We start from the raw sequence: 24,298 nt of genomic DNA, 5'->3' as shown, positions 1-24,298 counted from the left end.
ATGCAGAATGGTATTAGGTTTTATCAGGAAAAAGAATCTCAAAAGAAAATTTTTTGGTAATTGATTGAAGTAGAATTCACATACCATACATCTCACTCATTGAAAATGGACAATTCATTGGCTTAGTATGTTCACACAGTTGTACAACCATCACCACAATCAAATTTAGAACATTTCCAGCACCTCTAAAAGAAACCCTGTAGTCTTTACTACTATGTTTTACTGGGAAAAAACATTTTTAGATTACATATCTGATAAATTGCATGTATCTAGAACATACAAAGAACTCTTTCTTAATAGTAAGAAAGCAAAAACCCAATTAAAAATGGCCAAGGGGCGCTTGGGTGTCTCAGTCAGTTGAGCATCCAACTCTTGATTTCAGCTCAGGTCATGATCCCAGTGTCGTGGAATTGAGCTCCATGTCAGGCTCCATGCTCAACTTGGAGCCTGCTTAAGATAGTCTCTCTCTCGTGCTCTCTCTCATTCCGCCCCCCCCCCTTCGTCCCTCCCCAACTGCCCCCTCTCCTTCTCTCTCTAAAATTAATTTAATTTAATTTAATTTAAAAATGGCCAAAAGACCTGGACAGATACTTTAGCAAAAAAGATGTAAGGATGGCAAACACATGAAAAGATGATTGTTAACATTATGTATCATTAGGGAAATGCAAATTGACACCACAAAGAGCTTCCACTACATACCTATTAGAATGGCTAAAATCTAAAAACTAGCGATACATGCTGGTAAGGATGTGGAAGGAGAGCAACTCTCATTCTTTGCCTGGTGGGAATGCAAAATAGTGCAACCACTTTGGAATACAGTTTGACAGTTTCTTGTAGTGTTAAACATAGACTTATTAAACATAACATTATAAACATAAACATTCCTTCTCATTTATCCAAGTGACTTAAAGTTGTATCTGCCCAAGAACCTGTATGCAAATGTTTATAGCAGCTTTATTCATAATTGCTAAAGGTCTAAAGTAACCAAGATGTCCACTTTGTTGTGGACAGTGGATAAACTGTGGGCAGTGGATAAACTGTGATGTAACCATACAGTGGAATACTATTTATCAATAAAAAGCATCAAGCTATTGATTCACACAACATTGGTGAGTCTTTAATGCATTTTACTAAGTGAAAGAAGCCTGACACAAAGGGCTACTAATTGTATGATTCCATTCATACAACATTCTGGAAAAGACAAAATGATAGAAATGGAAAGCATATTAATGGTTTCCAGGGATTGGAGGAGAAGGGAGTATTAACTACAGAGCAAATGTACAGAGGAACTTTTAGGGTGAAGGAAGGAATATAGACTGGCATGGGTCTATATATTTATCAAACCCATAGAACTATACCTTCCTTAACCAAATGTTGAAGGTTAACATCCCCAGTGGTGTCCTATATATTGTGTACCCCTCAGATGAGGTGATGAGGAGGACACTTCATCTCTGTGATATTCTTTCAAAAACCCATGACCACAGTCTAATGATGAGAAAAACATCAGACAAACTCAGATGGAAGTGAGGGAGACGTTCTACAGGTTACCTGTCAAGGCCATGAAAAACAAGGAAAGACTGAGAAATAGACCAGAGGAGACCTAGGGAGACATGATAACTAAATGCAATGTGGTGTCCTAGAGTGGATCCTGAAACAAAGCAGACAACAGTGGAAAAACTGGTGAAAGTCAGATATAATGTCTAGTCTAGTTAAATATTAATGTACCGGTGTCAGTTTCTTTATTTTGATATAGGTACTGTGGTAATGTAAAATGCTAACAGTAGGAGAGACCTGGTAAGCAATGTATGGAAACTCATACTATCCTTGCAATTTTTCTGTAAATGTAAAATTATTCCAAAATAAAAAGGTTAATGGGAGAAAAAAAGATTATAACAGGTTGGTTACCAGTATCAAATATAGATGAGAGTTCAAGTAGGATTGAGGATTGGAAAAGATTATAGACTGTGAACAGTAGGCATTTGTAGGAAAAGGAAGTAATTTTCATAAAAGTTTGTTTCCAGTAGGTAAAAAGTGTGAGAAAAGTTTGAATTCTCAAAAAATGTAAGACATTTATTTCAGTTACTGAAGTTAGATGAGTATTAGAATGTTAATTGGAAGGAATTTTTTTCAAAATATGGAAAATTTTTACAACGCAGAAATACATGAAATTTAGTTGGGGGAAATTAAAAGGAAAATTGCTGTGAGTATGATGAAATAAAATTTATATCTTAATTCATTATACTAAATAGCCCTCAGGTTTTTGTTTGCTTTATTTTGCTTGTTTTGTATAAAAGATTATAGTAAAATCACGGGAAGAATAAGTGAATCACTTTTTGTATTTCATGTTTCTCAGACACCATTAAACTGACAGTAAACTTCTTATTAAAACTTAATTCCTACATATTACATGTATATATGCATAACTCAACATTTTTATCTTATAAGACAAGTTATCCTAGTACATAATGTAGTCTTACTTTTGAAAATGGAGTAAATTCAAAAGTGAAAAAGATGTAGAAATTTTAATAGTATATATGCATATACAATTTTTCTCTGAGTACTTCAGTTATATGATCATGTGCCCAGATGAACTGGAAATGGTGCTAATTACTACGTTGTTAAGGTGAAGTATATAAAGTAAATAGATTAAATATTTTGAGCACATAGAGGCATTTTGTATTTTTTACCATCCATAGTTGAAAAATTATAATAATATATATATTTAAATTAGGGAGTTTCTGTTCTTTAGGGAAATATGCTAAAACAATGCATAAGAAGTGTAGGTAAGATGTGAATTTTTTATGATGTTATCAGTAACTCTGAATCAGTAAACTTGTATAGACTCTTTATTCACATAAATTTATTAGAAAATAATATTTATGGTAATGTACAACTCTACAAAGTAATTTCATATTAATGCCCTAGCCACCTAATAGCAAAGCCTTTAAAAACTTCTGAAGATATGTAGAATCAGTTTCATGTTTTGGCATATGTTTTGCTGAAATAGCAAAGATGTTAATACCTAATCTCAGTCTTAATTACACCATTTTGTGATCAAGCTAAACAAATAAGAAAAAGTATTAAATTTAGCTGGATTAGAAAATTGCAAATTTAGTGTCTTTCTCAATGTTAGGATTCTTTCTATGCTACTCATTTATGCTTTCTCTTAGAATTTAAATTCCCACAAGAGATTGCAAAACAGTTGCTAAAATTTAGAGAATACTTTCAAAGCATGACCCCAGGAGTCAGTTCCTGAAACTTAGACAACTAAGCAAACATGCATTTTCCCCTTCTACTGGTGGTCCAATTGTATTTGCATTTCTACTCACTGTTAACTGCCATCACTTCTGGAATGCGTTGCATATTTTCTCTTTGTTCAGGGATTAGTATTAAAGTATGTTTTGAATTTTATCTGGAATCTGAATTCCATTAGAATTTTAGTTTAGACTCATACAGAATACCCTAGGAATTTAAAGTCTATAAACAATCCTAACTCTTCATGATTTTCAAAATGAGATTTTAATCCTACCACAATAGCACATTTAAATGTATCATACTAGTATGTAAGCATTGTAGCTGTTTCTCTTTCATATCTATATTAGAAATACTTTCTTCCCCTTTTACTTTAGAGCCACTATTCTCAACTGTGCATATGTGTTCCTGTGTGTGTATGAATTTTAAGGACACAATTGTAGGAACTAGTCATGTTTATATATTATTTTACTTAAAGGGTATTTATATGCAAGTTAAAAGTAGAACTTATCTTCTTTTACCTTTCTGTTCCTAGGTGATTCGATGCGTACAACTGGATCTTGCAAGGATCAGCTACCAGGAAATTCTCTTACTGGTACTTTATTTCGGTGGGAAGAAGATGAAATACCAAGGTTAGTTAATGTTGTAAAGGGAAAAAAACCTATTTGTGTATATCCTACTGTATCCAAAACTCAGTGGTTATTATAATTTAATTTTAATCTTCATTTTTTTAATCTATAAGCTTGTCAGAGAAGCACATCTCAACATTAGTATGTTACATGGAATCACAGATTTTATTTTTATTTTATGTTTTTTCTTTTTATTATTTTCTTTTTTATTTTTTTAAACTTACATCCAAATTGTTAGCATATAGTAAAACAGTGGTTTCAGTAGATTTCTTAGTTCCCCTTACCCATTTAGCCCATCTCCCCCTCCCACAACCCTTCCTATAACCCTCAGTTTGTTCTCCATATTTATGAGTCTCTTTTGTTTTGCCCCCCTCCTTGTTTTTATATTATTTTTGTTTCCCTTCCCTCTTATGTTCATCTGTTTTGTCTCAAAGTCCTCATATGAGTGAAGTTGTATGATTTTTGTCTTTCTCTGACTAATTTCACTTAGCATAATACCTTCTAGTTCCATCCATGTAGTTGCAAACGGCAAGATGTCGTTCTTTTTGATTGCCGAGTAATACTCCATTGTGTGTGTGTGTGTGTGTGTGTGTGTGTGTGTGTGTGTGTGTGTGTATACCACATCTTTATCCATTCATCCATCGATGGACATTTGGGTTCTTTGCACACTTTGGCTATTGTGGATAGTGCTGCTATAAACATGGGGGTGCATGTGTCCCTTCGAAACAGCACACCTGTATCCCGTGGATAAATGCCTAGAAGTGCAATTGCTGGGTTGTAGGGTAGTTCTATTTTTAGTTTTTTGAGGAACCTCCATTCTGTTTTCCAGAGTGGCTGCACCAGCTTGCATTCCCATACTTTTTTTTTTTTATATTAAATATAATTTATTGTCAAATTGGTTTCCATACAACACCCAGTGCTCATCCTAACAGGTGCCCTCCTCAATGCCCATCACCAGCTTTCCCCTCTCCCCCACCCCCCATCAACCCTCAGTTCCTCCCTCAGTATTTAAAACACTCTTTATCATTTGCCTCCCTCTCTCTCTATAACTTTTTTTTTCCCCTTTCCCTTCCCCCATGGTCTTCTGTTAAATTTCTCAGTGGAGTCAGATTTTAAACACTGACCTTGAAAATAGGATGAAAATGGACCTAGTTATTAACTAATTAATAAAGGTAATTGGGTATAAATTTTTATACTTCTTTCCAACATATGTCTTCATTTTGCATTCTGAGTTGATAGGCTATAACTTGTCAAATAAAAATCACATGATAAAATAACAATTTAAAATCTAAGCAAATATTTTTGAAAAAATAACCCCCAAATTTCTAAATGTTTTTATGGAAAAAAGTGGGTTGACATACTGTATATGAATAAGGAGTTTGCCATTTTTTTTAATGTTTATTCATTTATTTTGAGAGAGAGTCTACACGGGGAGTGGCAGAGAGAGAATCCCATGCAGGTTGCATGCTGTCAGCCTGATGCGGGGCACTGTGCTGTCAGCGCAGAGTCTGATACGGAAGTTAAGAATCTCATTAAGGGCACCCGAATGGTTCAGTCGGTTAAAACATCCAACTTCAGCTTAGATCGTGATCTTGTGGCTCCTGAGTTCAAGCCCCACATTGGGCTCTGTGCTGACAGCTTTGAGCCTGGAGCCTGCTTCGGATTCTGTGTCTCCCTCTCTCTCTGCCCCTCCTCTGCGCGTGCATGCGCTCTCTCTCTGTCTCAAAAATAAACATTAAAAAAACAGAAGACGTCTAAGAAAGAATCTCATTAAATAATGATAGAAACACATTGTTTAATGACAAATATTGTGCCAGAATAAAACTTCAAGGACTTCAAAGTGAAATGACACCCTACCTCTTGATTGACCTTGACAAGTATCAGGACTTTTTGACAAACATGCACACACACTTACAGATACGCATACATGTGTACTTCTTGGTTCCTTCTCAGATACGGCAGAAGTATTTTTTAATCAGATTGAAATGGCATAATTCCTTTTCACAGAATATTATTACCACATCAAATTCAAGTTCTAATCATTCCAGACCAAATTGATCAACAAGCAACTTGGCTTTCTTCATTTTTTTATGCCTGTGATACAGTTCCTCTATCTCTCTGAAATTGGAGCACATCAACTTGACTCAAAATTTTACCTATTCACTAGAGCCCTTGATTTTCAGAGTTCTATATTTTTAATAACTTGTTTTTGCATGATCAAATAAGACCAGAGTTTATTAGCATTTGAAATCTTTTTGTAAGCAAACTATCTTTCTAGCTAGGTCATAGTAAAGCTTTATTGGTTAGAAGTAAGTTTGGGGAGACCTTATATATTATAATGAAAAGTTTACATTTTAAAATGTTTTTAAAAGAAACCTATTTTATTACTCTTAACGAATGACAACTTATTAGCAAAGATATGTATAGGCAAACTAGTGAAATTAGACAAGGTATTCAGAATTAGAATCTGTAATAAATACAGTATAGCTATATATTTTTGTCTCAGATTATCCCATATTTTTGTATTTTGGAGATGCTTACATTGTAAAAAACATGAAAATCCATTATTTCATCAAGTACAAGTAACATAATGTCAAAAAATTTTACTATAAATCAGTACTCTTTAGATTTTTATCAGTCTCATTTCTATCCCCAGTGCTGCTAGCACCATCTTGCTGGGTGCCTTTTTTTTTTTTTTTTAATATTTTATATTCCTTCACAAACATTATTACAAGGACTATGACAAATAGCAGCAAACTCATAAGAGATGGGGAGTGCTGAGTTAGCAGTTCTACTAAGCCTACTTGTTAACTCATTATAAATTACCACATATCATGGACCTTCAGAGTCATTTGCTAGAGTGTTGAATCTACAAATGTCAAGTATGCTGAAGTAATCTCAACCCTGACTGCCCATCAGTTGATCAAAAGAGACATTTTAAATTGTAGATGTCTGAGCTCCACCCTAAGTGATTCTAATTAGTAGGTCTGTTGTGTTAAGCTAGGAACAGAAATGTTCAGAGAGGCACAATTGTCTAGTTACTGTCATATTACTTATCTATTTTTCATGACTATAATGAATTGTTTATATGTATTTGCTGACTCAAATTTTTACTTGTGGTGTTTTATCTACTGGAGACATTTTTAATTGTGCAAACTATTTCCTTTCCCTAGGAACACTTCCTATTCTGAATGTCTAAAGTAGTTTTGTAATAAGGGCAAGAAATGGTTATAAATTTCTACTATGAGATTGCATTTTGTGCTGTTATTGTTACCCTCCTTTATCACAGATGTGCCACTCCTGGAAAATTCACTCTTGAAATTTACAATATAATTCTTCCAAAAATTGTGAAACTTTTTGATGTAAGGAAAAAACTGTTGACTAAAAACTATTTTTATTTACTACTTTAATTCATGGCAAAACTTATGTCATTAAATTATATGAATAAAAAAGACAAGCTACATTGAGAATTATTTTTTCTAAAAGTAAAAAGGGATATATTGTGATAGGTTGGCTAATATGTCCCTTCTGTATCAATGGTAAAAAGATATGTGTGTGTGTATTTTATCTACATGTATATATGTATATACATACAGATTTATTTGAACTATAACAATTCTGTGGTTAAACAAATTTCTAAAGTTTCGTCAGATTTCTTGAGGGATAGACAACGGAAAATGAGGTTTTGCTAATATGTTTCTCTTAAAACATAAAAAATCTTTCAAATAAAAATGTTAATCAAATCTACCATCAGCCACTTTCTAGTAAAAGTTCTCCTTTTCATTTGGGGTCTGTATTAGTAGAAGATCTAAATTTTGGAATGAGTAAACTGGTATCCACATTAGATGTATATTCATTCCTTCAAGCAGGGACATATATATGGTGTCTTCCTGATTTTATTTATTTATTTTTTTTTGTGGCTCTGAAAAACAAAATGCTTTTGAGTCACACAGCATTAATGGGGAATAATCCTCTGTATTATTACAATTATTACAGCTATACAATTATTACAATTATTGTTACAATTATTATTACAATTATGACCATTTTGTCATAAAAATTAATGACCTCCTGGTATCACCACTTCTCTTAGCCATGATCCCATTGTTGAACTCCTGTGATTTCTCAGTTTGCAGTTATAGAGACTTTTAAAGCATTCCTCAGCTCAGCAGTAGTTGAGGGCAGGGAGAACAGTATCATTTGCTCACTTTTCAGTATGCTCACTTCCCCTGATCTCTTGTAGCATACTCTGTCCTCATTTTTAACAACTGTCTGTGATTGCTAAGAAAGATGCCTCTGGGCAAGTGATTTTGCATATGTATATGGTTTTTGATGTATCCCTCTGTTATCCCTCTGTTATCTAATCCCATTCTACCCTGATTATGACTCACATGCTAAAACATTGTACATTCTTTATATATAAAATATAATGAACCAAAATATGTAAAATATGCTGCAAAAGTATCTCAACAGAGCAGGTTTTGTATTTTTCTCTTCCTGTTTTTTATTTATATACACACAGAGTATCAGTTGGGTCATGAATAATTGTGACTAAACATGAAAGTTCTATAAGCGAAGTCTTCAGAAAATTTGCTTTTATGTGGTTATTATATATGTATATTTATTTAATCTGTTATTTTATTATTTTTTTTAAATAATCTTGTGCCCAACGTGGGGCTCCAAGATCAAGAGTTGCATGCTCCACCAACTGAGCTGGCCAGGTGCCCCTAATTATTATATTTTTTTAATAATCTTTTTCATACAGCTCTTTAATACTGGAAGGTGTTGAACCACGGAGTACATGTGAATTAGAAGTGGATGCTGTTGCTGCTGATATCTTAAATCGGCTAGACATTGAAGGTATGTGCACAATTAATGTGTTTGTATTTTTTTTTTAAGTTTATTTATTTATTTGGGGGTGGGGGGGAGGGAAGAAGGGCGGAGAGAGAATCCCAAGCAGGCTGTGCACTGTGCAGAGTGCAGAGCCCAACATGAAGCTCGAACTCACAAACCGTGAGATCATGACCTGAGCCAAAATCAAGAGACGCTTAACCAACTGAGCCACCCAGGCGCCCCTATGTGTTTTTATTTTTAAAATTTAATGACTAAAGTACAGTGGAAAAAGTAGGGAAGAAAACATTAGTAGAGAAGTAACACGTTATAGAAGGAGGATGCAAAATGTTATGAAGATTTCTTAACCTCTGATGAGATGGTCATTATTTTTTCATTAATATTTTCATTCATGTGAGTATGTTTGCATAGACATAAGCCTAAAGTAAGTGTGACACTAAATACATTAGCCATCATTAAAGAATTTAATATACTCTGCCTTTTAAACTTACAATTTTCAGTTTATATAAAAGGGAGGGGACTCTTAGATATATTGGCTGTCATCAGATATTTTGGTCTTATTCACCACTTGCTGGGTTTTGGGGAGCCAGTAGGAGGAAAACAAAAAGGAGTAATAAATGTAGGTTGGGTAGTTTGGTCATTATGTTACACAAAACAGGTAAATGGTTGTTTTTGTTTTTTTTAAGTCAGTATTTATTTTTTTAAAGTTTGGATTTCTTTTTTTGAGCAAGTATTTTTCACTTTGACCCTTGTCGTATTGAAGTATTGTTGTAATTATAGCTCAAATTGGTGGAAACCCTGGTCTCCAGGCCATATGGGAAGATGAAAAGCAACGGCGAAGAAACAGAAATGAAACTTCTCAAATTAGCCAACCCGAATCACAAGGTATAAACCTAATAGTATTCTGGTGACATTTTTTTTTTTACACCAGATATTCTAATGGAAAAGTTTAAGCCATTGAGTTTTTACCTTAACATTAAATTTTACTTTTCAGATTACCTTTCTGTTCTGTATATTTTTTCCTATTGTCATTGCTCTGAACTGTAATTCTTTACCTCCCAGGTGTCATTCATTGTTCTCTCCTTCTGTCCGCCCCTGCCCGCCCAAGAATTGGCATCCTCATTGTCCTTGGTTTTTGCCTTACCTCTTGCCCCACCTCTTTGCTCCTTTTTTATTTTCTAGTATATTCTAGCCTTTTGTATTTCCAAATGAGCCAGAATACTCACAGAAGATCATGGGTCCCAACTTAGAGACACCACACTATTTTGTTCATATAAACTCCCACTTTAATCATCTTATACAGCTTTGAAGAAAATACTCATTTTATATATTCTACAAAAAGAATTTGAGGGCTTACATAAATGCCATGTACACAACAAAAATTTTTAAATAAAAGTAAAAGAATAAAAGACCTAATTCAGAAGGTAAATATATTTGTAATATAGCAGTAAGCGTACATTGAAGTCCAATTAAAATTTTTATTATGTCTTGGGCACTAAAAATGCTGTGGTAAATTTTGAATGCCTTCTAAAATAGAACTATTATATTTTATAGGGTAGAAATTTCTAGGTTCAGAGTGTGCAATACATTTATAGGTACAGAACAGTGTTTTTGTTTTAGATTTAAGTTATAATTATAGAACTTAATCTTGAACTGACTTTAAGTGCTTAATTTTATAGCTTCATTAACAACCATTTCTCTTTTGTTTGCTGTTATGATAGAACCACTTTTAGGTGGTATTATGTGTGTCAAGAGAAAGATAAGAAATTGTTACCATTTTAAAAGCTACTCTAAGAAAAAGGAAAATATTTCATTCGTTATCTACATTTTTTAATGCACTTTTGAAATTCAAAGATCGCAGGTTTGTGCCAGCAACAGAAAGTGAAAAAATTTTTCAGAAGAGACTTCAGGAAATTCTCAAACAGAATGATTTCTCTGTGTAAGTCGTTATTTATTATAGATCTCAAAACTAATTTTATTGCTTTGTTATCTAGTTTGTTATAAAGGATATGTTTTAATTAACCAGAACATTATCAGGATCTGTGGACTACAGCGATGGATCTCAGGAGTTCTCTGCTGAGTTAACATTGCACTCTGAAGTTCTGTCTCCTGATATTCTTCAATGTACGCCAGCTAATCTGGTAGAAGTCCACAAAGATACAGAATTGAGCAAAGGTGAGGTTTTCAAGTATGCAGAAAATACTATAATAGACATCTGTATATCTGGTACGGTAATATTACTATTTGGTTGAATTAGCTAAGTTTCTCCCATTCCTTTACCTTTTCTTGATCTCTAGATGTAAGCGCTATTCTAAGTTGGTGTAAACTGTTCCCATATATGATTTTACATTTTCTTATATATGTATGTCCATGATATATACTGTTATTTTATATTTAAAATCTTACATAAAATAGGGTCCTACTTGGCATAAAGTAAGCAACTTGCTTTTTTCGTTCTACATAGTTTTTTATTAATTGAGGTATAATTTGTATAATATAATATGCACTCATTCAAGGTGTACAATTCATTGGTTTATCGGAAGTTTATAGAGCTGTGCAGGCATCCCCATAATTCAGTTTTAGAACACCTGCTTCACCTCAGAGGATTCCTTGTGTCCATTTGCAGTCATATCCGTTCTCATCTCCAACCCCAAGTAACCTCTATTCCACTTTCTTGTCTCAAGATCTGCCTTTTCTGGGTGTATCACATAAATGAAATCATACAATATGTGATCTTTTGTGTCTTCTTTCATTTAGCTTAATGTTTCTGGTTCATCTATATTGTAGTATCTATCAATATTTTGTTCCTTTTTATTGCCAAATAGTATTTCATTGTATGGATATACCATATTTTGTTAATTCAGTCATCAGTTGATTGATATTTGAGTTATTTTCACTTTTTGACTCTTAATTCTGACGTGAACACTTGTATGTAGGTGTTTGTGTGGATGTAGTATTTTCATTTCTCTCTAGAGACACCAAGTAGTGGATTGCTGGCTCATTTGGTGAACTTGTATTTAACTTTTGCATAAACTACAAAACTGTTTTCCAAACTGATTACACTGGTTTACATTTCCTCCATCAGTATGTGAAGGTTCCAATGATCCTGCATCCTCACTAACACTTGTTATTTGTCTTTTTTTGTATAGCCATCCTAGTGTGTGAAATGGCATCTCATTATGGCTTTAATTATCATTTCCCTCATCACTAATGATGTTGAGTATCTTTTATGTCAACATATTATAACTTTGATCTATCTTTGTTCATACATGTTTCTAGTTCACTCACTTCAGCTGCTGATTAGTGTTCCTTTGTATGACTAAACAAGTTTATTAGCCCTCTACAACTATTAGATGATTTTCACTTTTGCAGTTATTAATAGTGTTATTTCTGTCATTTTGTGGCTGTATGCAAGAGTGTCTCTATAGAAGACATATAGAAGTGTAATTTGCCAGGTCTTAGGGTATATGTACTCTACCTAGATAGCATATGTTCTAATAGAGTTTCTGTAAAAATGTAGTTAGCTTATACACAGTTGGTAAGTAAAAGAATAATCAAAGTTTTATTTCATAGTCACATTGTTTCATATGCAGTTTTTCTAAGCAAGGGAGCCAGAGTAGCAGGAGTAAAATTACAGCTTTAAGCAGTAATAGAAAAGCCTCTTTTATACTGCCTCATTAGCAGCAGAGGCTCTTTTGACCATATATATTTTTAAAGACTTTATTTTATTTATTTCTTGAGAGAGGAGGAGAGGGATAGGGAGAGAGCGCAGAGTCCAACATGGAGCTCAATCTCATGACCCTGAGATCATGACCTTAGGCAAAATCAAGAGCCAGACACTTAACCGACTGAGCCATCCAGGCACCCCTCTTGACTATATTAAACTACAATTCAAAATGAGCATCTACACTCAGGGCTTCCCCCTCCCTAAGAGATGCATCCCAGCATTGTGCAATCTCTGACTCATGGCAAGTTACACCCGAGGTCTCTTGAGCTCACCTTAACGGCAGCCTACTGGCTCAGAGTTCTGCTTGCATTTGCTTTTCTTAGCATCTGCCAGCCGCACTCTAATAAAAAATGTACCCAGCATTTCCATACTGTTATTTTCAGAGCATTTAATATCCACTATGACAGCTTCTAGCCACACTGGGCTGATCAGAGTTATCTCCTTGGGTGCCAATTATTGGAATTTGTTAGTGCTGTGGTTACAAAGTTGCATTGGTTTTGCCTTAACCTTTCCACCCATAAGCTCTGTTATTTTTAGAGCTCCATTTTTCAGATTTCAAAGTATGTTAACAATAAAAATATCATTATAGTAGTAATGCCATATTACAAAAATTAGTCTGTAAAATGATTATATCTAAGTTTACATTCCCACAATGTATTAGAGCTTATATTTAAATTCTTTTATTTATTTTGAGAGAGAGAGAGAGGAGAGAGAGAATCCCAAGCAGTCCCCATGCCATCAGCACAGACCCACCTGATACAGGGCTCAAACTCACAGGCCATGAGAGCATGACCTGAGCCAAGATCAAGAGTCAGACACTTAACTGACTAAGCCACCCAGGCACCCCTAGCTTATATTTAAAATTTTTTGGGGCGCCTGGGTGGCTCAGTCGTTTGAGCGTCCGACTTCAGCTCAGGTCATGATCTCGCGGTCCGTGAGTTCGAGCCCCGCGTCGGGCTCTGTGCTGACCGCTCAGAGCCTGGAGCCTGTTTCGGATTCTGTGTCTCCCTCTCTCTCTGACCCTCCCCCATTCATGCTCTGTCTCTCTCTGTCTCAAAAATAAATAAACGTTAAAAAATGTTTTCTTTTTGCCATTCTGATTCTTTGAAATGGAATCTTCTTAGTTTAATTTGCATGTCCTGATTGCTAATAACTTTGAGCATTTGTGTTTTTTATCTGAGAATTGCTTATTCATATTTGTGGCTCATTTTAAGTGTTTGCACATCTTCAATTTCATTTTTTTGTTTTTGTTTTTTGACTGTAGTCACCATGTGTGCATTATGTTCTCATGACATTTTTTTGCTATTTTTTTAAATAATTTTTTAATATAATTTATTGTCAAGTTGGCTAACATACAGTGTATATACAGTGTGCTCTTGGTTTTGGGGGTAGATTCCTGTGATTCATCGCTTGTATACAGTACCTAGTGCTCATCCCAACATGTGCTGTCCTCAATGCCCATCACCCATTTTCCCCTCTCCCCCAACCCCATCAACCTGTATTTAAGAGTCAGTTTGTTCTCTGTAATCATCAAGATTTGTTCTCTGTATTTAAGAGTCTCATCGTTTGCCTCCCTCCCTCTCTGTTTGTAACTATTTTTTTTTTCCCCCTTCTCTTCCCCTATGGTCTTCTGTTAAGTTTCTCAAGTTCCACATATGAGGGAAAACATATGATATCTGTCTTTCTCTGATTTTTTTCACTTAGCATAATATCCTCCAGTTCCATTCACGTTGCTGCAACTGGCAGCATTTCATTCTTTCTCATTGCCAAGTAGTATTCCATTGTATATATAAGCTACATCTTCTTTATCCATTCATCAGCTGATGGACATTTAGGCTCTTTCCATAATTTGGCTCTTGTTGAAAGCACTGCTGAAAACATTGGGGTACCTGTGCCCCTATGAACCAGCATTCCTGTGTCCTTTGGATAAATTCCTAGTAGTGCTATTACTGGGTTGTAGGGTAGTTCTATTTTTAATTTTTTGAGGAACTTCCACACTGTTTTCCAGAGCGGCTGCACCAGTTTGCATTCCAACCAACAGTGCAAGAGGAGGGTACCCATTTCTCCACATTCTTTTTTTTTTTTTTTTTTTTAATTTTTTTTCCCAACGTTTATTTATTTTTGGGACAGAGAGAGACAGAGCATGAACGGGGGGGGGGGGGGCAGAGAGAGAGGGAGACACAGAATCGGAAACAGGCTCCAGGCTCTGAGCCATCAGCCCAGAGCCCGACGCGGGGCTCGAACTCACGGACCGCGAGATCGTGACCTGGCTCAAGTCGGGCGCTTAACCGACTGCGCCACCCAGGCGCCCCCATTTCTCCACATTCTTGCCAGCATCTGTTGTTTCCTGAGTTGTTCATTTTAGACACTCTGACTGGTGTGAGGTGGTATCTCAGTGTGGTTTGGATTTGTATTTCCCTGATGGTGAGTGATGTTGAGCATCTTTTCATGTGTCTGTTAGCCATTTGGATGTCTTCTTTGGAAAAGTGTCTATTCATGTGTTCTGCCCATTACTTCACTGGATTATTTGTTTTTCAGGTGTTGAGTCTGGTAAATTCTTTATAGATTTTGGATACTAACACTTTATCCGATATGTCATTTGCAAATATGTTTTCCCATTCCGTTGGTTGCCTTTTAGTTTTGCTGGTTGTTTCCTTTGCCATGCAGAAACTTTTTATCTTGATGAGGTCCCGATAGTTCATTTTTGCTTTTGTTTCCCTTTCCTGTGGAGATGTGTTAAGAAGTTGCTGCAGCTGAGGTCGAAGAGGTTTTTGCGTGCTTTCTCCTCTAGGATTGTGGTGGTTTCCTGTCTCACATTTAGGTCTTTCATCCATTTTGAGTTTATTTTTGTGTATGGTGAAAAAGTGGTCTAGTTTCATTCTTCTGCATGTTGCTCTTCAGTTCTCCCAGCATCATTTGCTAAAGAGAATGTATTTTTTCCATTGGATACTTTTTCCTGTTTTGTCAAAGATTAGTTGGCCATATATTTGTGGGTCTAATTCTGGGTTCTGTATTCCGTTGGTCTACGTGTCTGTTTTTTCTGCCACTACCATACTGTCTTGATGATTACAGCTTTGTAGTAGAGGCTAAAGTCTGGGATTGTGATGCCTCCTGCTTTGGTTTTCTTTTTCAACATTACTTTGGCTATTCGGGGTCTTTTGTGGTTCCATAGAAATTTTAGGATTGTTTGTTCTAATTTTGAGAAGAATGCCGGTGCAATTTTGATTGGGATTGCATTGAATGTGTAGATAGCTTTGGGTGTTATTGACATTTTAACAATGTTTATTCTTTGAATCCATGAGCATGGAATCTTTTTCCATTTCTTTGTGTCTTCTCCAGTTTCCTTCATAAGTTTTCTATCGTTTTCAGCATACCGATCTTTTACATCTTTGGTTAGGTTTATTTGCACATCTTCAATTTTGATATCCATTTAACAACTTCTTTTTCCTTAATGGTTTGGTTTTTGTACCTGGTTTACAAGTCCTTTCCTACCCAGATGTAATGCAAGTGTTATCCGTAAGGCTTATGTGTGCTTACAATTTGGTTTTTCACTTTTAGGTCTTCAATGCATCTGAAATTTTACTTGAATATAATAAGGATCTAATTGTATCTATTTTTCTAAATATAAATAGCTAGTTTTTCAACATATTTACTGAAAAAAATTTTATTCCCACTGAATTCTCTCACTTCAGTCATGCAGTCACATTCCCCTATGTTAATGTCACATTGCTGTAATTACTATTGACATGTAAGTGTTGATATATATCAAGGGCAGACCTTAACTTGTTCAACTTCAAAATTGTCTTATCTGCTTTTGATCTTTTTTTTTTTTTTTAAGATATTTTTTATTTCAAGTAACCTCTACACACAACATGGGGCTCGAACTCACAACCCTGAGATCAGGACTAGTACACTCCACTGACTGAGCCAGCCAGGTGCCCCTACTCTTGATCTTTGAAAAAAACAAAAAACAAAAAACTGTCCCCTATTAATTTTAGTATCCGATTGTTCATTTCTGGGATTTTATTGAATTTATATACTGATTAATTAACATTTTTAATCTTTCTGTGTGCCAAATCATCTCCTCTATGAACATGATATATTTCTCATTTTACTAGGTCTTCTTTCATATCTTTTAATAGAGTTTTGCCATTTTCTTTTGTAAAATTTGGTATCTTTTATTAGAGATACTCCAGGTGTCTTAATTGTTGCACTTAGGAGTTTATCTTTCAAAAATCACATCTTCTAATTACTGGTATTTAGGAGCTTCACTGACTTTTGTATGTCAGTCTTATATACAGCAACTTTTATTACCGCGAATAGTTTTTTTTAATGTTTCTTTTTATTTTGAGGGAGGGAGAGAGTGAGCATGCATGCACACACTTATGCAGGGGAGGGACAGAGAGAGAGATGGAGTGAATCCCAAGGAGGCTCCGCGTGCTGTCCGCATTGAACCGGACCTGGGATCCCTCGGTCCATGAGATCATGACCTGAGCCAAAATCAGGAGCCTGATGCTTAACCGACTGAGCCACCAACACACCCTAGTGCTAATAGTTTTATATGTCTTTTCTATTGGATATTTTGTGTGTAGAGTCATCATGTGTAAATAACAACTTTACTACTTCTTTTCCCATCTTCATACTTAAAATTTTTTTAATGCATTGTTTAAGAACTCTAGAGTAATGTTAGTTAGAAATAATGGTCTTTTTCCTGGTTTTGAAGGAAAAGGCTTCTATATTTCATCATTAAATATGAAATTTACTACAGGATGTTGGTAGATAACTTTAATTAGGTTAATATCTCTCCTCTTTCTTTGCTATGAAGTTTAGTTTTTCAAAACTCATGAATGGGTATTAAATGAAATTTTACCAAATTTTCTGAATTTGAAATAATCACTTTTTTTTCCCTTTTATTATCCCTCTGATAATATAGTTACATTAAAATAATTTTTATTTTCTAATGTCAAGTTATGTGTGCACTACTGAAATAACTCTTTGTCATGGTGTGGTGTTTTTTGAAACATTGCTGTGTCTATTTTGCTAACACTTTGTTTGGAATTTATACTTTTTGTTTTTAACCAAGAAAGATTCATACTTTGCTTCATTAAGTGAGTTGTGGAGTTTTGTTTATTTCGAACTTTTTTCAAGAATTTTAATGATGTATAAAATTGTCAGATCACTATGTTGAAAACCTGAAACAAATATAACACATTATGTCAACTATACTGCAATTAAAAACAAAACACAATTTTTATTGGATTTGTATAATCTGTTTCTTAGAGATTTGATAGATCTCATCTATAAAAACATCCAAACTGGATAGTGGGTGAATTTTGTGTTGGGACTGAAAATAGAGTGAGTGGATTTTAAACTACTTGTTCAATTTCCATAACTGTTACAAGTCTACTCAAGATTTCTATTTCTGTTTGAGTCAGGTTTTATATCAGTTTTTCCTAAGAAATTATTCATTTTATCTGATTTTTCCATGTTTTTGGTATAAAGTTGTTCATAGTATTACTTTAGTATCTCTCTTATTTTTGGTACTTTAACTCTTATTTCTAACATTATTTATGCCTTCTATTTTGTTTTGATCATTCTTGTCAGTCTTGTCTATTTTATTATTAACCTTCTGAGAACCAGCTTTTGTTTTTACTGATCCTCTCAGTTGTCTTTTGCTTGGGGATGAGCTATTTTTCACCGTTTGTATATTTGTTCTTTTGTTTTGATGAAATACTCTTTATTAGCCCACTGTGTCCTAGGATGTGTTAAAAATATTTCTTCCTGAGGGGCACCTGGCTGGCTCAGTTGGCTAAGCATCCAACTCTTGATTTTGGCTCAGGTCATGATTTCACAGTTTGTGAGGTCGAGCCCCATATTGGGCTCTGTGCTGAGAGCACAGAGCTTGCTTGGGATTCTCTCCCTGCCCCCCCCCCCGCCCCTCCCCACCTCATGCACGTGTGGACACATGCAGTCTCTCAAATAAATAAACTTTTAAAAAACTTTTTCCGGGGGCGCCTGGGTGGCGCAGTCGGTTAAGCGTCCGACTTCAGCCAGGTCACGATCTCGCGGTCCGTGAGTTCGAGCCCCGCGTCGGGCTCTGGGCTGATGGCTCGGAGCCTGGAGCCTGTTTCCGATTCTGTGTCTCCCTCTCTCTGACCCTCCCACGTTCATGCTCTGTCTCTCTCTGTCCCAAAAATAAATAAACGTTGAAAAAAAAAAAAAATTTAAAAGAAAAAAAAAAACAAAAAAAAACTTTTTCCTGAAGACTTTAACTTTTTGAAAAACTGTTTAAAGCACTTAGTTTTAAGTCTGCATACCAGAAATAGAAAAACAGAACTGTTTTCCAGTTAGCTCTAACTACGTGCCCTTTTTTGCTATAGTCTTTTTTATCCTACTACTATTTGCTTTTTATTGTTACTCTCTCTCTTTGACTAGATTATAATATGAGACTCACTTTATCTTTATTCTTTTTTTTTTTAATGTTTATTTATTTTTGAGAGAGAGAGAGAGACAGCATGCTGGGGGAGGAGCAGAGAGAGAGGGAGACACAGAATTGGAAGCAGGCTCCAGGCTCTGAGTTGTCAGCATGGAGCCCAACGCGGGGCTCGAACTCACAAACCGTGTGATCATGACCTGAGCCGAAGCTGGACACTCAACCGACTGAACCACCCAGGCACCCCAATTTTATCTTTATTCCTAAAATTATTGAATCCCTTTGTACAATTAGACTTATAAAAACCAAATGTTGAAAGAAATTTTTATTTTTTTTTTATTTTTTTTATTTTTATTTTTTTGGTGTTGTAAAACAGTTTTGAGTTTTTTTTCAGTATATGAAATTTATTGTCAAATTGGTTTCCATACAACACCCAGTGCTCATCCCAAAAGGTGCCCTCCTCAATACCCATCACCCACCCTTCTCTCCCTCCCACCCCCCATCAACCCTCAGTTTGTTCTCAGTTTTTAAGAGTCTCTTATGCTTTGGCTCTCTTCCACTCTAACCTCTTTTTTTTTTTTCTTCCCCTCCCCCATGGGTTTCTGTTAAGTTTCTCAGGATCCACATAAGAGTGAAACCATATGGTATCTGTCTTTGTCTGTATGGCTCATTTCACTTAGCATAACACTCTCCAGTTCTATCCATGTTGCTACAAAGGGCTATATTTCATTCTTTCTCATTGCCATGTAGTACTCCACTGTGTGTATAAACCACAATTTTTTTATCCATTCATCAGTTGATGGACATTTAGGCTCTGAAAGAAATTTTTAGATCATGAGTTGAAAGCTGAAAAGTGTAAAATTTACAGTTTTTAAGCCATAGAGAATAAAGAATTGTATTACACTTTTCCCTTTGTATATTTTAATTTGCAATGATTTTTATCAGAGTAGTATAACTGTACAAGCTGGGTAGGATTAATGAGATTGTAAATATTTAGTGAATTACAGATTCAAGGTCCTTGTTTATTTCTTTTTTTTTTTTTTAATCCACGTGACTAGATATTCCTGTGGCTTTTAATAAGTTTTATTATGTTTTTATTTAACATATATATCACTAATGCCTCAGATTTTTAAATAGGTTTGCACTGTCATGTTTCCTAATTTGCACAAATTCTTAACAACAAATTTTAGATTTAAGCAATTGCTTTAATGTTTTTGTATTTTTTGTCATCTTAAGGTCACACTATACACAAAGTGGAGGAAGCTCTTATTAATGAAGAAGCAATTTTGAATCTCATGGAAAATAGTCAGACTTTTCAGCCTTTGACCCAAAGACTGAGTGAGTCACCAGTTTTCTGTAAGTAATGATTCTACCACAAATTTTCAGTATTTTAATCAATGAAAATATGTATGTGAGGGGGGATTTTTCCTTTGGTTTAAAGAGGTTAATGTTGCATGTACAGTAAATCCTTATTGTAAGTATAAAAATGAAGCCTTGAATTAAATGAAGTAGCTACACAGCTTTTCCTAAAAAAACAATTGTGAAAGAAAAGAATTCCTTTCCTTTCTTTTTTTTTTTTTTTTTAAAGTTTATTTATTTTGAGAGGGAGAGAAAGCACATGTCGGGGAGGGACAGTGTGTGTGTGTGTGGGGGGGGGTGGAGAGAGAGAGAGAGAGAGAGAGAGAGAGAGAGAGAGAGAGAGAGGGAGAGAAAGAGAATATCCCAAGAGGGCTCTGCACTGTCAGCATGGAGCCTGACACGGGGCTTAAACCATGAACTATGAGATCATGACCTGAGCCGAAGTCAGACGCTTAACTGACTGAGGAACCCAGGTGCCCCCACCCCCACTTCCCTTTTTTTTTTTAACTTCACTTTGGTTGGAGAACAGCCATATTGTTTTAGGGGGAAAATGCATTCATTTTGAATTCAAAATTCTCCAAAGTTTAGTACATAATTAAATACCATAATTGAGTCTTCCTTTGTGTGAGTATCAGAAATTTCCTGAACAATTCTTTTTGAGTCATTAGTTTTTGGCTAGTATAGAACATGACAGTTATTTTTGTGTGTCTTTGAGTTTCCAGCATCATAAGGCATTTGCTAGATTTCATTTCATTAATTTAGTAGAAATTACTGACATCTTATTCAGAAATTTATTTAAAATTTCATTATGGGGCATTGGGTGGCTCAGTCGGTTAAGTGTCAGGCTCTTAATTTTGGCTCAGGTCATGATCAAGCCCCACATTGGGCTCTGCACTCTCCTGCTTGGGATTCTCTCTTTCCTTCTATCTCTGTCCCTCCCCTGCTCATGCCCTTGCACTCGCTCTGTCTCTCAAAAATAAACATTAAATTAAAATTTCATTGCAGAAAGTGATATGTCATTGAGTTTCATGCCTCTTGTTTTGCTTGGTGTCATGATTTTATGTTTCTTTTATTGTGAACTTTGTATTTTTTCCATTCTTACTGTATCAAATGAGAGATGGCATCAATTGTGTTCCCAGCTTTCTACAGTGTCCTCTGTCTGTTATCTTCATTTTCATTCGAATGGAACACAAATTGACTAGGACCAGTTCCAAAATTATTGCACACAGTCATATTTCAAGAACAATTTAGACAAGAGTAGGAAACTTTCTTCTTTTATAAATGAATGGCATATCGAGAAAGAAATGATCCAAAGAAAAAATAGGCAGCTAAAAGAGAAGAACACAGAGAAAATGAAAGAATTGAAAAAAAGAGTGAGAGAGGTATATCCTTATTTCATTACATTAGGCAAATAAATGTATCATTAGTAGATAAATTCCACCTTGCCCTAAGCTTAGAATTTATGTGTTAGTCACAAATGCATTCTCTGTGTTAGTCAAAGAAGTGAAAGTCAAATATCTGTAGTTCATTTTGTAATACTAGTCTTGTTTTTAAGAATGAGACAGGAAAAATGGATTGCAGTTCTAGGTTTAAGAAAGATTTTTGCCAAACTGGCTTTTGCAAGCAAATATCTTTTATTTTGGCCTTATGTTTGGTAGCGTATGTGAACCAATTTCTTTAATGTCAGTGAAGAAAACCTGAAACCTGATACTTTAGTAAATAGGGAGTATATTATCTCATTTGACAGAGAAAAAAGTTATGTATTAGCTTCGAGCAAACCTCCATCTTCATGGTCTTTTTTTTTAATAATAGCTTTTATTGAAATATTTCACATAACCATAAAATTTACCTTCTGGTGTGTACAGTGAATTTTATCATGTTCACAGAGTTATGCAACCATTACCACTATCAATCCAGGACATTTTTAGCACCCCCCCAAAAAAAAAACCCATAACCATTAGCAGTTACTTCTCATTCTTCCCTCCTCTCAGCTCTTGACAACCACTGATCTATTTTCTCCTTTACCGGATTTACCAATTTTGGTAATTTCATATAAATGGAAATCATGTAACTTTTGTTGGTGGTTTCTTCCACTTAGCATAATGTTTTTAAGTTTCATCCAAGTTGTAGCATGTGTCAGTACTTCATTCCTTTTCACTACTGAAGAATATTCCATCATAGGGATATAACATCATTCATTTATCCATTCGTAGGATGATGGATATGTGAGTCGTTTCCATTTTGTTTGGCAGTTATGAATAATGCTGCTGTGGTTATTCATGTGTATGTTTTTGTGTGGACGTATGTTTTTAGTTATCTTGGGTATATATCAAGAGTGGAATTTCTGTATCTTATGGTAACTGTGTAACATCTTGAGGATCCATCAAGCTTTTTTCCAAAGCTGCTGCACCATTTTACACTGATCAACAATGTAGAAAGGTTCTAATTTCTTTACTTCCTTGCCAGTACTTATGGTTTGTCTTTGATTTGGCAACCCTAGTACATATGAAGTGGCATCCTCATATGGCATCGTTGTAGTCTTCAAGGTTTTTTAAATAATGTCTTTAACCACTTAAAAGCTTTCTTGTGTTGTTCAACTGCAGGTTTCATTTGTCTATCCTGTGAGCTAAATAAAACTTAAGTGAGGATAAGATGTTCACATGTATTGTTTTTAAGGCACTTCTTGCTTAGCATCGATCATACATTTATTACATATTTTATGTTTGAACACTAGTGACTGGATGTTGTTTAGTGCTCCTCAAGCTTACTTGTGCAGTAACAGTTTGGACAGCTTGTTAAATGCATATTCCTGGGCCCTACCTCAGAAATTCTGATTCCTTAGATATAGGATGGGGTCTGGGAAGACACAAAATCATTCCAGTGCAAGTAGTCCAAAGACATCACACTTTGATAAAAGAGCTACATCAACAAAGAAGTCAGCTGTATTCTTTCAGTATGTGCCAGTATCTGTGATTCTGTTGTTTTATAACTGATCTGAATTATGTTGAAAAGTTATTTGTTAGTGATGCTTCACTTGTTTTATAGTGGACAGTAGTCCTGATGAGGCTCTGGTACATCTTCTTGCTGGTTTGGAAAATGATGGATATCAGGCAGGAAGAAATAGGATGCCATCACAACGTCATTTCTTTGGAAACCCTAAAAATTCCCAAAATAGTGATGATGAAGAAAATGAACCACAGATTGAAAAAGAGGAAATGGAGCTTAGTTTGGTGATGTCTCAGAGATGGGACAGCAATATTGAAGAACCTTGTGCCAAAAAGAGGTAACGTTTTAGTTATTTCCATTACTTTAATAATTTCCTATTGTCATTATCACTCTTCTTTAATTAGAAATTATTATTTACTATTATTCGTAATGTTAAATACTTTATAAACTAATAGTCTTCTTTTAAATCCCTTTAAAGTAGTGCTTTGTTTTTCATGGGGCATAAGCTTCATATTCTAAGCAAAATAAAAGCTACATTTAAAAAGATTAAATCTAAGTGGGGATTTTTGGCAGTTTTATTGAGATGTAATTATCTTACATCACTGTATGAGTTTCAGTTGTACAGCATAAAGGTTTGACTTACATATATTGTGAAATGATTACCAGGATAAGTTTAGTTAATATGCATCATCTCAGATAGATACAGTAAAAAAAAATGGGGGGAGGGGAGGAAAAAAATGTTTCTTCTTTTAATAAGAACTCTCAGGATTTACTCTAACAACTTTCCTCTTTATCATACAGGAGTGGTAACTATAGCCACCATGTTGTATATTACATCCCTAGTACTTATCTTATAACTGTAAGTTTGTACCTTTTGACCACCTTCCTTCAATTCCCATTTCCCCTATAAACCTAAATTACAGAAGTCATCTGTTTATATTATGTGTGGATCATAAATGGGACGAAGTAGAAGGCCTCCTTCTCTCTGAATTTGGGGAAAAAGATACCTTCTGAGAGTTAAACTGTTAATGGGTTGGAGCAACAGTTATAGGGTCAGCTTGAAAATAAGAAAAAGCTTTTAGGTCTGATTAGACTGAAGGA

The 24,298-nt window shown here is 34.9% G+C and overlaps 1 protein-coding gene across 4 annotated transcripts in view; it reads left to right on the top strand.

The window, feature by feature from the left end:
• Window positions 1–24,298, top strand: part of REV3L (REV3 like, DNA directed polymerase zeta catalytic subunit) — a 175,006-nt gene that overhangs the window by 68,855 nt on the left and 81,853 nt on the right. For all 4 annotated transcript variants that reach the window (XR_006717481.1, XM_045499299.1, XM_045499300.1 and 1 more), the window contains exons 5-11: window positions 3,788–3,884; window positions 8,647–8,741; window positions 9,513–9,617; window positions 10,587–10,671; window positions 10,759–10,907; window positions 20,129–20,248; window positions 23,297–23,534. Coding sequence is in view for 3 of the 4 variants with exons in the window: in XM_045499299.1 (XP_045355255.1) it covers window positions 3,788–3,884; window positions 8,647–8,741; window positions 9,513–9,617; window positions 10,587–10,671; window positions 10,759–10,907; window positions 20,129–20,248; window positions 23,297–23,534 (889 nt within the window). In the remaining variant the exon portion in view is untranslated. The remainder of the gene's footprint in view (window positions 1–3,787; window positions 3,885–8,646; window positions 8,742–9,512; window positions 9,618–10,586; window positions 10,672–10,758; window positions 10,908–20,128; window positions 20,249–23,296; window positions 23,535–24,298) is intronic.

This window comes from Leopardus geoffroyi, chromosome B2, assembly GCF_018350155.1.
Source record: "Leopardus geoffroyi isolate Oge1 chromosome B2, O.geoffroyi_Oge1_pat1.0, whole genome shotgun sequence".
In the NCBI taxonomy this organism is placed as follows: domain Eukaryota; kingdom Metazoa; phylum Chordata; class Mammalia; order Carnivora; family Felidae; genus Leopardus; species Leopardus geoffroyi.
This window is presented reverse-complemented; position numbering and strand designations above follow the sequence as displayed.